At 43.7% G+C, this 17,598-nt stretch overlaps 1 protein-coding gene across 1 annotated transcript in view; it reads left to right on the top strand.

Annotated features, from left to right (window-relative positions):
* The window catches only part of tyro3 (TYRO3 protein tyrosine kinase), a 58,542-nt gene that overhangs the window by 11,145 nt on the left and 29,799 nt on the right, over positions 1–17,598 (top strand). Inside the window, exons 3-6 of the mRNA XM_080750550.1 lie at positions 9,120–9,220; positions 11,306–11,476; positions 14,505–14,591; positions 16,806–16,921. Of these exons, the coding sequence (XP_080606676.1) occupies positions 9,120–9,220; positions 11,306–11,476; positions 14,505–14,591; positions 16,806–16,921 (475 nt within the window). The remainder of the gene's footprint in view (positions 1–9,119; positions 9,221–11,305; positions 11,477–14,504; positions 14,592–16,805; positions 16,922–17,598) is intronic.

Below are 17,598 nucleotides of genomic sequence, written 5' to 3' on the forward strand. Positions count from 1 at the left end.
CATATCCGGTACCACTTAAACCCTCTATAACTGGTAAAATGGACCATGGAAATTACATACTTGATACTGTGTTTTTATTTTTTCACTCTCTACCAAATCTCTTTGCCAAAAAATAGCCGATCTACAAGCTCACAACACGTCGCAACGCTATCTATTTCCTACTGTCCGTCTCTCCCTATCTGGTCTCTCAGTCAGCTGTCCTTCTGTCTGTAAATGGTAAATGGTGCATTTATATAGCGCTTTTTAACCAGAGCGCTTTACATAGATTGTGCATTACATTCACCCATTCACATGCACATTCATACACCGACTGCAGAGCAAACCATGCAAGGCATCAACCTGCTCACCGGGAGCAACTAGGGGTTCAGAGTCTTGCTCAAGGACTCTTCAAACTCTGGGGGAGCCCGGGATCGAACTGGGAACCCTCCTTGTTCTAATGACGGTTTCTCTACCCCTGAGCCACTGTCATACTGTCTGTCCCTCCTACACTGTCTCTCTCGGCACGTTTTAACCCCATTTTAGGATTTAGAACTGTGTTTTAGCGGTGCTAACCTCTCCTACATCTGGCTTTGTCTGTATGCATGTCTGTCCCGCAGAGCTTGGCATTGGCCAAGCTTCGCGGTATGCTTAATGAAATTAACTCATAAATGGCATAAATCACTTCACACTTGGTGTGATTTTCTTTTTTAGAGACCAGTGTTTCTCAAAAAAGCGGCAGAAGTACGAGTGTGTACATTTGCTATTTTTGAACATTTCCGTGTCAACGTTTATTTGGAAAAGCAGATTCCATCCATGTACAAGGAAACATAGTTTGGAGTCTCATTTCTCAGTTCCTGTTGTTTCCTCTCGGACAGACTGTGGTAGGAATGTAGTTTAAAACACACATGACCTGCACTGATAATCCTGCCAACGTCACACGTGTGGTGTGTGTGTGTGTGTGTGTGTGTGTGTGTGTGTGTGTGTGTGTGTGTGTGTGTGTGTGTGTGTGTGTGTGTGTGTGTGTGTGTGTGTGTGTGTGTGTGTGTGTGTGTGTGTGCGTGTGCGCGCGCTGCGCGCGCCAAGGTTATTATAGTAAACGAAAACTAACTAAAAAACGAAAACTAGAATGGAAAAACATTTTAGTTAACTGAAATAAAAAATAAAAACTAAGCTTTTAAAAGAAAACGAAAACTAACTGAAACGGTATTGTGTGTTTACAAAAACTAACTAAAATAAACTAAAATTATAGAGAAAATCTCCTTAGTTTTCGTCTTTTGTCTTTAGTGAAAAATAATAATAAAAAACACCAGTTGGTGAGGTCGAAACGAAACTAGCAACCTCACTTTAAAAACGAATTAAAACTAAACTGTAATTGAAAACAAAACCTCAAAACTAATAAAAATAAAAACTAATGGAAAAATCCAAAACTATTATAACCTTGGTTGTGCGTGCGCGCACGCAACAAAGATGAAACATGGAGATAAGAGGTTTCTGGCTGACAGGATAGCTTCACTGTCAAAACCTCTTATTCCATATTCTATAGATGTCTTCTAAATCCTTCTAAGGTTTTTGAAAAAGGCATGTTTTCTATGTCGGTGGTTCTCACACCTTTTCATGTCAAGGACCCCCAAAATTACATGTATTTGGCTTCAGACCCCCATCTCAAAATATGTTGTTCCAGGGACCCCACAGAAGCAAATATTTGAGTTACAAATGTTCGCTTTAAAAGAGATTTGCAAAAAAAAATAAAATACACAATGTTTAAAAAAGAGCACATCTACAAGCTTGCAGCGCGCTGCGAGCTTGTAAATCTGCTATTTCTCAATAAGTTTGAGAACCACTAATATAGAAACATAGGCCTTTAAGAAAACTGTTAGGATTTAGGAGATATTTATAGGATCTCTTTTTCATGGTACAGTTTTAGAAAGACACACTGTTTGATTTCTACTAGACTGCCTGTTGGCTTCATGAATGTTGATAAGTTCAGCTAACAAAAGTCTTTGGTATGGGTTGCACATAACCTCTATTCACACCCTACAGTACTTCATTGACCCGAGTCCTGCTATACACCCTATACCCCCCCCCCCCCCCCCCCCCCCCCCCACACACACACACACACACACACACACACACACACACACACACACACACACACACACACATCTTTGACAGAATATAACTGATCTACAAGCTCACGCTGGGTTCAAGTGTTTAAGGTTCTAAGGTTACCATACAGGCATCAGGGACGTGCCTCTATAGAGATCTCTCTCTATAGCGCTGCTGCTACTCAAAGATTTGCCATTTCAGATCATGACAAGTGACAAGCCAGTGGGCCAATTACATGAGTTATATTTTGTCGTTGTCGGATGGAAACCTTGTATGTCCAAAACCGTTTGTTTTGTATTTATCATTTAAAAAATGATTTAAACTAGTCGAAAACAGACGATCTACAAGGATCTACAAGTGCTTGTAGATCTGCTGTTTTCACTACTTTTGTGCAACAGCCTTGTATGACGAAGCAGGGCTTTGCTTTGCGAAAAAAAAAAAATCAAATTTGAAACTTGGAGATACGAGGTTTCTGCCCGACAGTGACGATTTACTTTGTTGGCCGCCCAGCCCCCAAAATGGAACGAAGGCCGACATTTTATTTGTATATTCTTCCTAATGGCCGGCCTGTACCGGCTGTGAATGAACCAGCCGTTCGGGAGTTGTCCCGCTTTTCCCAATGGCCAGCACGTCCCTGACAGGCATACACTTTAACTCTGCCACCGTGCCACGACTTTGACGAGTTTTGTGTTTTGACACTGGATGGCGCTGTTCGCTAGCCTATGGGTCACCGATTATTTTCAGATTCTACTGGACATCCCCTGACACGTCGATGACATAACCAGAACGAAAAAAAGCTTGGCATTATTTTTGCCATTCAGTTGGCATAGAAGTATGCATTATTTTATAATCTAACATATTTTTTTACAACTACTAGCCTGCTTGTGCATATGGGTGGTGGGCTTGTTACTGCCACGCAGAGCACATATTTGCCAATGGGGCAACGTGCGTCATTCTGGACTCAACATTTATAACTGTGGTAGCCTACATTGAGCCTACATCGTGTTGCGAAGTAGAATCCTGACATATGGTGAAATATCACCTTGCGCGTCGTAACGCACTGAACTGTCAGTTGACAAACGGGAGTACAAGACGGTCGGCTCGACCGTCTCCAAGTATTAATAAACTCTTTGGATAAAGTATTACAGCTAGCAAGTATTACCGCCTACATAATGCACTAGTTGTGTTTGACAGCAACGGGGAAACAGCCAGCCAAATGAGACGGTCGAGGGGCGCGGTTTGGATTACAAAAAAATGCCTGGACTTTTTTACAAACGCCCCAGAGCCGATGGAGGCGTCTATGTTTCTGTGGCTGTGACCCCCAATAAATAATATTGGAACTGGGGACACCCTCCACCCAGACAAGCACTTGGAATAATAGGAGTTGAGGCATTACATTAGTTATGTTATTATTGTTATTATTATTAGTAGTATTTGGCCCATGTTTGACCGGTTTTTATAGTAGTATAGTTGATTACTTATGATGCAGTACTTTGCAGTCTTTTTCTTTTCCTTCTTTTTTCTTTAGGTGTTAAAAAGGTCTTAAAAGTCCTAAATTGTCACTTTTTTTGTCACCTGGGGACATCCTCCCTGGGTGTCCTGACCCACATATTGAGAACCACTGCCTTAGGGTCTATTTGGTCATAATTTGTAAATGTTTTGCTGTGTAGTAAATCTCAACCCTGCTCTACCACAAGTCATATTATGCATTGTTTGCATTTGACTGCTCCTCTTTGGCTGTTTATGTTGCTCTCTGCGTCTCCATGGCAGCAGCTGGTCGAGTAAAGGTTAAATTGATAGGAGGAGGAAGTTCATACATGTTCACAGATCCTCTTTATTGGGTGGAAACCTCATATGTCCTCATATGTTACTTTTCAGGATTCAAATTCAAAACATTGTTGGATAATTTAGCATTATTAATTTTTGTCTACACCAGCCAAAAGACATGGGAGAGACTATGTTTTCGCCTCGTCCGTCTGTTACCAGCTAATCTCTGGCGCCGTTGGCCCGGTCGCTGCCAAACTCTGCACACACACTCCCTGGATACCAAGGGATACGAATGTTTCACATGGGCCTGTTCTAGGGCCACCAGGAGGCCGATTTCTGCAAAACTAACTTTTGCCAGTACTCCTACAGATTTTGTCCAAAAATCACACAAATCGGTAGACAGTATCTCTACAGTCATGTGATCGACATGGATTTGAGGCATTTTGTTCAAAACGGACCAATCCTGCAAACTTTGGAAGCCAATCTTAGCCAATCAGGATGGAATATGGAAAATCGGACAGATCCATGTCGATCACATGACTGTAGACATTTTGCGTGATGTTTGTCAAAAAGTTTGTTTTGCAGAAATCTGCCTCCTGGTGGTGCTAGAACAGGCCCATGTGAAGAATGTGTGGCAGAGGTTCTGAATTGGCTTCCAGGGAGTGTGTGTGCACAGTTTGGCAGCGACCAGGCCAACGGTGCCATAGATTAGCTGGTAACGGATGGACGGACGCATGGACGGACGGACTGTCGGACGGACGCACAGCCACACACGGATGCACAGATGGACAGGGGGCAAAACATAGAGCAGATTCACACCCTTACTTCGGTAGACAGCGTTTGGGGGGGAGTGAAGTTGCAACAACCTTGCATTTTTAATTTATTGCGTTTGTGCTTTGTCAACCGCAGTAAGTAATCGCATCAGACCGCGTCTGCCCATGGGACATCTTTCCGCTGTGTAATGAGTGAAGAGAGACAACCGTTTTTTTGTGGATAAGAATGTGTTTGTTTGAACCTCAACAGAATACGCATGAGCCTTCACAGCAGCCCAAACGAGGCGCACTTTCCAACAATAAGCTCCAGGATTGGTTTTAACCACAGTAGTACATCCTGGTGTGAATGCCACCATAGTCTCGGCCTTGCCTTTCGGCCTGGCAGAGATGACAAAACACAGTCTCGGCCATGACTTTCGACCTGACTGAGACAATAATTTCTCTATCACATAAAGAATTGGCGGCTCCCCTGCAGTATCTCTGAGTAGAGCTCAACGGGCCTTAAAATTAAGGCCCGGCCCTAACTGAGCCCTAAGTCGGCTGGCCCGAGGCCTGGCCAGACTAATTGGCATACATTTTAGGCCCTAGCTACCCGGCCCGAAAACGTCGGGTCGGGTAGTGTCGGGTTTGTGAAGAATTTAACGTCATAAAATAATAAATAATAAGCCCTACCCGGCCTGAAAATGTCAGGTCGGGTTTGGGAAGAATTTGAGAACTCTATCTCTGAGGACCCCCTAGGGGTCCCGGACCCCCTGTTGAAGACCCCTGCTGTAGAGTAGTAGACCATGCCTAAACCATATCTTCTTGTGTCAACTGCTTTCTTGCTGCTGTGACCTCAAACTGATTGCTACTGCCTTGCATTATCTCATGACCCAGAATGCCCTCTGTTAGTGTGAAAGGAGTCCTGCGTTGGTCCCTGGCTTCTTAATGGCTTTATGGGTTTTTTCCATTCAGCTCAGCTTTATTATGAGACAAGTCACATATCGTCGTTGTCGGGTGGAAACCTTGTATCTCCAAGTTTCAAATGTGTATGTTCTTTCGCAAAGTAAAGCCCTGCTTCATCATACAAGGCCGTCACACAAAAGTAGTGAAAACAGCAGATCTACAAGTACACAACGCCTCGCGGTGCGAGGCGTTGTGTGCTTGTAGATCGGCTGTCCCACACAATGAAATGTGTGGGACAAGAAAAACAGGTCAGCTTAGCATTAAGAGCAATAGATCTTAAGTTTAAAAGCAACACAATAATACACTACATAACTAATAACACCCCCGCAGTATTATATACACATCATAGAGATGGATAGAGTTTGTTTATATGAGCTATTAATGTATGTGAACAATCTATGACCAGTAGTGTGGGTCATAGGCTCATTAGGCTGTATGTCGTCTCTGTCTGTTGGAAACCCCATATGACCAAAAACATTCAGGATTCAAATAAAAGAGAATGTAAAAGTAGATCTACAAGCTACAGAGGCTTCGCCTCGCACCGCGTTTTGAGCGTATATATCTGCTGCGTTTGATGCTGTTGTGTGACGATGTAGTATGATCAAGTATAGGGTGTTAATTTACGAAAGAAAGCACAAAACAGTCAGTCAGTCTACAGTCGATAATAAGGACTAGATTACAGCACTATATGGCCTACATAGAATCCATCCACTGTGAGAAGCATTTAATCCAGTATAATGAGGTCTTCTACTGACTTCTGGCAGCAGGGAGTGTTGGGCGGGAGGAGTAGGACGACAAAGGCTGTAAGACTAAAGGCCTCTCCATACTTTGACCGAAATGTTCGGCGAGTTGGACTTTCCAACGTGCAAATTTCCGAACTCATTCGGTCTAATGCTTTTCAGAAGTTGCGAGTGGCGTCATTTTGAAGTCGAACCTTACCTTTTGACCGAAAACGGCGGTTTCAGTCATAGTATGGACAGGCCTTAAGTCCTCCCGGTGGGGGCTCCTCACTGGCAGGTGAGTCAGTAGGACACGACGGCAGTGTCAACACACAAATGTGTGTGGGGAGGAATTAAATAAGCATAATGACTAAATTGGGGAGAAAAAGGGTTAAAAACTAAACTAGAGGTTATGTTAGCAGAGGTTTTCCTTGCGGCTGTTTCAGCAACAGCACAGACTGAATGCTCCCCGGGAGCGTGTTGACATTTGTGACAGCATCTGTTTGACGGTTCATTCTTTCGACACAAGTGAATTTTAACCTGGTGAAAAGCTAACCTGCCAACGTGGGTGAATAGCTAAGCTGCTGACGTGGGTGCATGTTAACCTCTATCTATGCCTAAACCTAACCCAAACCCTAACCCTAACCTCAGTAACCGTGACGCGGGTGAGTAGCTAACCTGCCGACTCCCTTGGTCGAAATGATGGGACGTAGGAATAGCGAGATTTCCCCATGCTCCCCCTCCCTACTTTATGTTTGCTCAGTACAGTGTTGACGTGGATCTCTTGCCCCTATCTGACCCACTCAGGTGACAGGGACGTTAATGCTTAAGCTCCTATGTGCTCAGACAGTCTACATAGCAGGGTACGTCAGCATTCTTTATCAGTCAGTAAGCCCCAAGTTCATTCTTTAAACCAGAGGTGTTCAATGTTTTCAGGCCAAGGAGACCACTTTCTCTAAGAAGGAGATCTCCGTTTTTGCATTTTTAGTCACTTCTATGCCAGGGTTTTTAGTGTTTTTTAACTGTTTTTGGAGGACGATCGCGTGCAGCCGTGCACACTGCCGTGCGTGTGCTCTAATTCGTTGCGGTGCTTTCTACACCCTTACTGTGTGGGAGTGAGCAGTGGTTTGATGGCTTCCTTGTTGTTTTCGCTCCGCCCAAGCTCAACTCCGATTCATGCGGGCGGGGCCATGTAACGCTTTTATGCCCATACATGGAGATCCCTGTTGTCATCAATATTAAGCCCATATCTGGGAATGCCAATTTATATACATATTGGGCATCGCAGTGAGGACCCCTATGGTGAAAATGAATGGGCAGTTTTCTTCCGGTAAGAAAACTGCCCATGCATTTTCACATATAGGATTTAATTATCAGCCACAAAGTTGTAACAATTCATTGAAAATTAACACTATTATTACTATATTGTTAAAAAAAAAACTATGAACACTCCACTAGGATTGTGGTTGCAAACTTAAGTTCACACACTCCTTGGCTGCCAAACCACAACCTCCACCCCTCAGTTCTCACATGGCCCTCTTCTAGCGCCACCATGAGGCCAATTCTTGAAAAACATATTTTTGGACACAATGGTGAAATGAATGGGGAAAACGCTTCCGGCTCCAGCGTGAGGACGGGGCAGGGCTTAAAACTGCGATGCCATATTTTGTCAGTCTACCCAGTGTGGCTGCCGTGACACGAGTCACACTTGCAAAGGAATTCCGTCCTTGTCCCCTGTATGCCCATATATGGAGATCCCTGATGTCCTCAATATTAAGCCCATAGCTTGTAATGCCCATAACCCATATATGGACATATTGTGTGAGTCTCCCGTGGGGTCTATAACATAAGACATCTACAGTATGATGTCAGACGTCATATCCATATTTGCAAGATATTTTGTCCACATTTTGTCCAACTTGAAACAACCAGCCACAACTCCAATCACACTTGAAAATGAATTCCGTCCTGCGTGACCTAACCCTTAGGATGTCTTACTGAATTAAAGATACACAGTATACAGATAGATAGAAAAGATAGAAAACTTTATTTAGGTGTCACTCCTCAGACTGTACAGTTTTAAAAGCAGACAACATTTCATTTAATAGTTTGAGGACCACTCACTTGGAGTTGTGAGACACCATAAAATAGACAAAAATTAAAACGTACATTAAAGTACTTACATATAAAGAGTTACACATTTAAAACGAAAAATAAAGAGAATCAGGCAGTACAAAACAAAAATAAAATAGAAAAATACAAATGCATAAAGTAAACAAAATACGTGGTTGGGGCAGCTTATGAACCTATACTTAGAAAAGCTAATCTTCTTTTTAAAATGAGATGGCAGGCTTTGGCACATTCATTTGTGCAGTATTTACCAGCTAAAATTACATTCAATTTATTATAATCATCAAGACCATTAAAAAGTTCTACCTGTTGAGATAATGAAAGGAATAGTTCTGACCGGATATCCTTGTATAGATCGATGTATACATGTATACATGAGTAGCTGTGTGGCTTGACCGACCGGACCTTCAACTCACTTAACATGTTCTTGGTTGACCTTTTTAAGATCTGTATTTGAGTAACGAGTACCCCTGGTATGGGATGATGACGAAACTAATTCTGCCTTTATTCTGTGTGTGTGTGTGTGTGTGTGTGTGTGTGTGTGTGTGTGTGTGTGTGTGTGTGTGTGTGTGTGTGTGTGTGTGTGTGTGTGTGTGTGTGTGTGTGTGTGTGTGTGTGTGTGTGTGTGTGTGTGTGTGTGTGTGTGTGTGTGTGTGCACGTGTGTGCGTGTGCACGTGTGTGTGTGTGCGTGCATGTCAGTGTTAAGTCTGTTCAGCAGCAGGACGCGGGACAGTACTGGTGCGAGGTGGAGTTCCACAGCCTGACCTACTCCTCCCAACCTGCATGGATCACTGTGGAGGGTACCACACACACACGCACGCATACACACATACACACGCACGGTCGCGCACCAGGGACGTGCTGGGCCCCTGATTCAGCCTGGGAAAAAGAGTTGCAGAGGCCCTCATTGCGCGCTATAGAGAGATCTCTCTCTATAGCGCTGCTGCTACTCAAAGATTTGCCATTTCAGATCATGACAAGTGACAAGCCAGTGAGCCAATTACTGTACATGAGTTATATTTCGTCGTTGTCGGGTGGAAACCTTGTACGTCCAAAACCGTTTGTTTTGTATTTATCATTTTTTAAATTATTAAAACTAGTGAAAACAGCCGATCTACAAGCACACAACGCCTCGCACCGCGAGGCGTTGTGTGCTTGTAGATCTGCTGTTTTCACTACTTTTGTGCAACGGCCTTGTATGACGAAGCAGGGCTTTGCTTTGCGAAAAAATGTATACATTTGAAACTTGGAGATACGAGGTTTCTGCCCGACAGTGACGATTGACTTTGTTGGCCACCAAGCCCCCAAAATGGAACGAAGGCCGACATTTTATTTTAATTTTTTTCCTAATGGCCGGCCTGGACTGGACCGGCCGTTCGGGAGTTGTCCCGCTTTTCCCAATGGCCAGCAAGTCCCTGTCGCGCACACACACACACGCACACACACACACACACACACACACACACACACACACACACACACACACACACACACACACACACACACACACACACCCCCCCCAGGGGCTGTCAAGATTATGACATTTTACATGACGATTAATAGTCACTCAAATAATTGCGATTAACGATTTAATTGTGTATCTTTTTGGCTTGTAGCCTTTGAAGTTGCACGTGGCAGATATGACACGTAACCTAAATATACAAGGAAACGACTGACATATTTGACAACTTAATCTCAATACTTAAAAAAACAAACATTGATAGTGGAACTAGCCGATCTACAAGCTCACAACGTGTTGCATTGTGAGCTTGTAGATCTGCTATTTCCACTATTTTTGAAAATGTTTGAGAATATGAAAGTTTTTCATCATGGAAACGATTATGATGATTATGACAAAATAATTGCGATTAGACCATTATGCAATAATTGTGACAGGCCTACACGCGCGCGCACACACACACACACACACACACACACACACACACACACACACACACACACACACACACACACACACACACACACACACACACACACACACACACACACACACACACACCCTCTCTTGGTTCTTATGAGTGTAAACAGTGGCTGTGTGTGAAGTGTCTACATGTCAGGAAGACGTTGAAGCCACATTGTGAGATGGTCACTGTGTCACAACAACAACACAGCTCCCTGACACTTTACTGTACCTTAGTGGTGGTAGTAGTGGTTAGGGCATTCACCAAATATTCAAATATCAAAGTCAATATTCGATGTTGTTCACCGAAGTCGAATATTCGCTTATTTATTTTTATTTTTATTGTTTTCTCTTTAAAAAATATATAGTTTATCAAGCTTGGTGAGATAGTAAGTCATAAGAATGAGTTGTCAATGCCCCTGGTGGATGACTTTGTTAATGCTCTATACCAGGGCTTCTCAAACCTTTTTAGGCTGTGACCCCCAAAATAAACATATTTGAACTGGGGACCCCCACCCTGACAAGCACTTGGAATTGTAGGTATTAATGTGACTCGGTTCCACAGATAAATATTGTGAAAATAGCCGATCTACATGCTCACAATGCCTCGCAACGCAAGGCGTTGTGAGCATGTAGATCGGCTATTTTCACAATGTTTGCCTCTTGCTTTCCGGTACTTAATATTTGACAGTTTGGCCAGTTCTGTCGAATAGTTAAAATCACTATTCGTGAATGCCCTAGTAGTGGTGGAAGAATTGCTACGTTTCTTTTTCTTAACTCCACTTTCATAAAAAAAACGTTTGGTCATTTTATCATCTACTCAGGCTTTTGTGAACACCCTGGACAGTTTTTATTATTTAGATATTTGTTATTCATTTTATCAGGCACTCCCCATCCATGAGTACTTTTTCCACCCCTGTTCTCTCTCTCTCTCTCTCTCTCTCTCCCTCTCCCCGTCTCCCAGGGGTGCCCCACTTCACCGTGGCACCTCATGACATCGCCACCTTCCCCGGCGTGCCCTTGGAGTTGACGTGCGCGGCCGTGGGCCCCCCGGAGCCCGTGGAGGTGGTCTGGTGGGTGGGCGAGCAGCAGGTGGGCGTGGCCGGACCCTCCCCCTCCGTGCTGCACATCGAAGGTCAGAAGACCCACTATTTGTCTTAGTTTTTTAGATGAGGTCTTTTTATTTGATTTATTATTTCTTTCTCTCCTTTCTATACATGTCTTCTAAACGCCTGGTTTTGTAGAGGGGGGAAAGAGCAGACCAAGTACAGAGTGAAAGGTCAACTTTATTAAGTATTGACGGTTCAAGCGGTTAAATATCTGAAAGTGAAAACACAAATTGACATGAATCCAAAATACAATGATGATTGTGCTGTCAAACAATGAAGCTATGGAATCTACAAAGGTTGTGGGGGTCCCTGCTTCATCTCTCTCTCAACTAAGGGGTCCTTGGCCTGAAAACGTTGAAGGCCCCTGTTTTAATTCATTAGATTTGATTCCATTCAATTAAAGTGTCATATCACAACAAGTTGTCTCAAGCTTTACATTGTCCCACCCTGAGCACGCAATTATGCCACTGTGTGTGTGTGTGTGTGTGTGTGTGTGTGTGTGTGTGTGTGTGTGTGTGCGCGTGCGTGCGTGTGTTTGTTTGTGTTTTTTATCTTTTTCTTACAGTCCACATTGCGTCATCAGTGTTAGTCATTCAGTTCAAGGAAGGGATTATGGCTTTATTGCATTCTAGAAATGCTCACACACACACACACACACACACACACACACACACACACACACACGCACACACACACACACACACACACACACACACACACACACACACACAGACAAATCACCTGATGTAGCAGTGAGTGTGAAGTGGACCAGACGTATGTGAGAGTTTGATCTGAGCAGCCGGTCGCCCCTGACGGGCGGAGCTGTTTGTCTGCGTTGAAGAAACTAAAAAAAAACAGCTGCTTCATGATACGATACATAATATGATACACACTGTATTTGATAAATAATGAGGTAATCTATCTATAAATGCGAGAAGTCTCTGTCTGTCTGTGTGTCTGTAATCCGCGTATCTCGAGAACCGTTCGTCCCACCGGCTTCAGATTCGGCACGCGCGTTCCCCGCCGCGGCACGGAGTGCAGTGCCGGGTCTCGACCCGACCCGACGCGCGGTTTTCCCGAACCGGCGCGAAACGTTCGGAATCTCCTTATGCGGGGTTGATTGTTGACATCAGGCTGTTCCGGAGGAAATCGGCGCAAGCGCTGACTCATTGTGACATCACTCATAAAAGGCTCTGACATCACGTACGCCACATGAGTCAACAAAAAATCTCTGAATATCTCCATATATAGCATATATGGGCATAAAATGGACGCAGAATCACAAAGAGCTCCATATACGGGCATAAAGGGACACAGACAGACGGATACAGATATCTCCATAAATGGGCATAAAATGGACGCAAATGGCATATATGGGCATAAAGTTTACGCAGAATCACAAAGATCTCCATATACGGGCATAAAGGAACACAGACAGACAGATACAGAGATCTCCATATATGGGCATGAAATGGACGCAAATAGACAGATATCTCCATATATGGGCATATATGGGCATAAAATGGACCCAGAACTATATCTGCAGTGAAGATTCGGCACGCGCGTTCCCCGCCGCGGCACGGAGTGCAGTGCCGGGTCTCGACCCGACCCGACGCGCGGTTTTCCCGAACCGGCGCGAAACGTTCGGAATCTCCTTATGCGGGGTTGATTGTTGACATCAGGCTGTTCCGGAGGAAATCGGCGCAATCGCTGACTCATTGTGACATCACTCATAAAAGGCTCTGACATCACGTACGCCACATGAGTCAACAAAAAATCTCTGAATATCTCCATATATAGCATATATGGGCATAAAATGGACGCAGAATCACAAAGATCTCCATATACGGGCATAAAGGGACACAGACAGACGGATACAGATATCTCCATAAATGGGCATAAAATGGACGCAAATGGCATATATGGGCATAAAGTTTACGCAGAATCACAAAGATCTCCATATACGGGCATAAAGGAACACAGACAGACAGATACAGAGATCTCCATATATGGGCATGAAATGGACGCAAATAGACAGATATCTCCATATATGGGCATATATGGGCATAAAATGGACCCAGAACTATATCTGCAGTGATCTCCATATATGGACATAAAATGGACGCTGACAGACAGACAGACAGATAACAGATATCTCCATATATGGGCATAAATGGACACAGGCAAACAGATGGTCAAAACGGGTCCTATGACAACAGGTATAATGGACATAAAATGGATGCTGACAGACAGACAGATAACAGATATCTCCATATATGGGCATAAATGGACACAGGCAAACAGATGGTCAAAACGGGTCCTATGACAACAGGTATAATGGGGTTTGCATTAAAGGGCGGGGCATTCATTCCCTATTTACATCGTTCCCGAGTTGGCCAGGTCGCCGACTAGACGCTTCTAGTATGATAAATGATAATTATATTCTGGTTTGTTTGTGGTTACAATTATCTCTCCTCTCCGTGCGTTTACATGCCATGTTGTGTTCTGCTGCACTTTCTTGATAATGTAACCCATACTGTACGTGGGCAACTGTCGGCGCGGGGGCCAAATGTGGCCCCCACCTTTACTTAATGCGGCTCGCAGGTTAATATAGGAATACTAATATATTATTATTGATTTCAGTTGTTCAGCAACAATACCATGCAAACATGACCTACTTTATAATTACTTCAGTCTATATTGGTGGCTTAATGACTAGTATTAAAATTGTGTTTCTTTTTTATGTCCAATGTATTTGTATAAGTTCATAATACTCTCATTAACATAAGAACATATAAATTCATTTGAAATTAAATAAAACTTACTTTTCAGGATTCCAAGTAAAAAAAATAGCAAAAAAAATAATAATAGCAAATCTACAAGTGCAAAACACTGTGCAATGCAATGCGTTTTGAGCTTGTAGATCAGCTATTTTTACTATTTTTACTACCTTTGGAGTTTGTGTGAGAATATATTGGCCCTCTCCATCATCAAAGTTGCCCATCCCAGTGATGTAACCTGTCTGTCTGTCTGTCTGTCTGTCTGTCTGTGTAGGAGTGAACAGCAGCGTGAAGTTCTACTGTGAAGCTAAGAACACCAGAGGAATCTCTGTGTCGCGTACAGCCACCGTGCACATCAAAGGTAAACCTTAGTATTTATCATCATTACTCTTCATTACATTCATTAGGGCAGTGTTTCTCAACCACTGTGCCTGGGGACCTTTGGTATGCCCCTGAGAAGGGTCAAGTGTGCCCCTTGAAATGCTTGAAAGCCAGTATTGTATTTATCATTTTAAAAATGATTGAAACTAGTGAAAACAGCCGATCTACAAGCACACAACGCCTCGTTTATGCCACTGGATTGGCCACTGCGCGTCGCGTCCTAGGCGACTGTCCATGCGAGAATGATATGAGAGTACTTTTACTTAAGTAAAATACGGCCCCGTCACTCGCGTTTGTGAAGGACCTTATAATAACTACTTTAGCCCTATTTTATACCTTGGCTGTTTGAAACTAGCCGATCTGCAAGCTCACAATTGTGAGCTTGTAGATTGGCCACTGCGCGTCGCGTCCTATGCGACTGTCCATGCGTGCGAGAATGATATGAGACAATGAGAGTACTTTTACTTAAGTAAAATATGAGTATCTTTTCCATTCCATTGCAAGCTCGTTGCTCTCACGGCCCACGGCCCCGTCACTCGCGTTTGTGAAGGACCTTATAATAACTAATTCCAGTGGAATACATTTGTCTACCTTCTTTTGGGTGAGTTAATCCAATGTTGTGTCATTGTTTGTTCCAGATGTAGAGAACACATGAATGGAGAGGCAGGGGGAAAAACGGGAGGAGAGAGAGAAAAAAAAAAAACATCCACAGTCAAGCACCAAGGCAACTCGAGCATTTGGCCGAAACGAGCGCCCATGTGGGCTTGCTGTTTCACAGTGCCTCGCTAGAGAACCCTAACCCTATATAATGGATACGGAAAAAAACGGCTTATTGATTCTTTATAAAAAATTGCAAGTGTATAGCATTCACGTTGTTGTTCATGTCAATTAAGAAAGTTATGAGTTTACTTTATTAGAAAGAGTGTAAAATACTGTAATTCCCAAGGCATGTTTCCCATTCTTTTCAATGGGATCACGTGATGTTGCTCTGAGCCCATACGTCATGATTTTGCTCGGCCATTCCCGAGCTCGTGGAGGAGGAGTTTTGAAAAAGTAGGACATTGGAATCTCCGTCTGAATACAACTCTGAAAACAGGCAAGACAACTATATGGTTGCATTGGCAAATATTTTCACAACAACCTAACAATTAAATTGGGACAAAGTAGATGTTATTCTGCTACCCTGTCTTTAAGGTGCCAACAATGGAAGAAGACTTGAGAGTCAAAACAGATAATTTTGTCCATGATGAGTGATTCATGAAGGACATGACAGGATTGAAAGGAATGCAGTGTCACAATAGTTTGATGCAGAGGTGATGGTGAGGCTGTGTATCATGGGTTATATTATTGTTGAGTGTTATTATAATTTAGTTGTTATTGTTACTATTGGACACTTTGAAACACTTTCTCTCAACTGATATAAATCAACTTCACTTGTCCAGTCCCTCCTTAGTGCTCCTTCTCAACAGATGCCATGTTTAACTCTTTTATTTCCACATTAAAGATTTAAGGATGTCAAAAGGGGAGCACACACTGGACGCAAACGGCTGCGCAGCGTCGCGCCGCGGTATCGACGCACGTGAAGTGCTGCGGGGTAACCCAAACTGGATGCGGCGCGCTGCACACAGCACATCCATTTCCCCCGGTGGGGAGACCCATGGGAGAACATGTTCACCGCGCGGCAACGCTGGAAAAATAGAACAGTGGTGTATCGGCGCGGCAGGCGACGCGGCAGAGCCGCGACTGTGCGCGTCTGACGCCGCCGGTGTGGGTTAGTTCATTGAAAATAACGGGGCCGTATGTTTTGACGCGGCGCCTCCGCGCCGCCTCCGCGTCCAGTGTGGGTTCCCCTTTAAACAGCCCTTCAAAGTAGCCTAAAAGTAGCTTACCTTTGCGATTTTATAGAAAAATATCCATCCATTATTTCCAACCACAATCTTTTGTAAAAGACAGCCGTATCTTTCATCGAGCCAAACAAACGGCTGGGCACAGCCATTTGCAATATACGAGGCTGAAAAGAACGAACGAACACTACTTGAATAAATGGACTAGCGCGCTTGTTCAAAGCAGTAAAATAGTTAAATTGGTTCCCGGTCTTAATGTGTTAACAGTAAGGAATCGTACTGTGCACATACGGTACATACAACGATATGTACACTTCCCTGATGATGATCATCTTCATTCTGTCTCTCAGTTCTGCCGTCGGCGCCTGTTGAGGTTCGGGTGTTAAACATGGTGGACAACAATGTCACGTTGGCGTGGCAACCAGGATTCAACGGACACTCTGAGCTGTCTTCCTGTACCATACAGGTACACTGCACACACACACCAAGCTGTCTTCCTGTACCATACAGGTAGCCTACACAAACACACCAAGCCCCCCCAGAACAGCTGGGAAAACTGAGAAGCCACCCAAAAGCTGGTACTGCAGTCTGCAGCTGCTGGCGACGGCAGCACTTCCACATTTGGGCAGAAGGAGTTCCCAAATGCGGAAGTAGAGGTACATCCGGGAGACCCAAGCCATTAGCCTTTGACTTGTGTGATGTCGTGACGTCATCAAACGATAAAGTCGACTTCAACTCAACTTTTTACTGAGTTGAGTCGACTTGCAAAAATCACAAGTCGTTAATGCCCTAACACACACACACACACACACACACACACACACACACACACACACACACACACACACACACACACACACACACACACACACACACCAGAGTTTCCGTTAGCCGGTATTTGCCAGTCATTGACCGGTAAAACGTTTAATTGGTCAGCAATTATAAAGACCACCGGTAAACATGGCTGGCTGGGAAAATGGATGTTATTAGGCTATTTTATAATTTAAGCCTATTATTAATATTGCTATTTTGCTAAAGTAGTACAAACACTAAAACCTATTATATTGTAACATGATCTGACACTGTCAGTGTGGTTTAAATCCTCACAGCTTGGCTCTGATAAGAACAGTGACTTCCTGTATG

The sequence above is a fragment of the Nannobrachium achirus genome (assembly GCF_963921795.1).
Source record: "Nannobrachium achirus genome assembly, chromosome: 20".
Classification (NCBI taxonomy): domain Eukaryota; kingdom Metazoa; phylum Chordata; class Actinopteri; order Myctophiformes; family Myctophidae; genus Nannobrachium; species Nannobrachium achirus.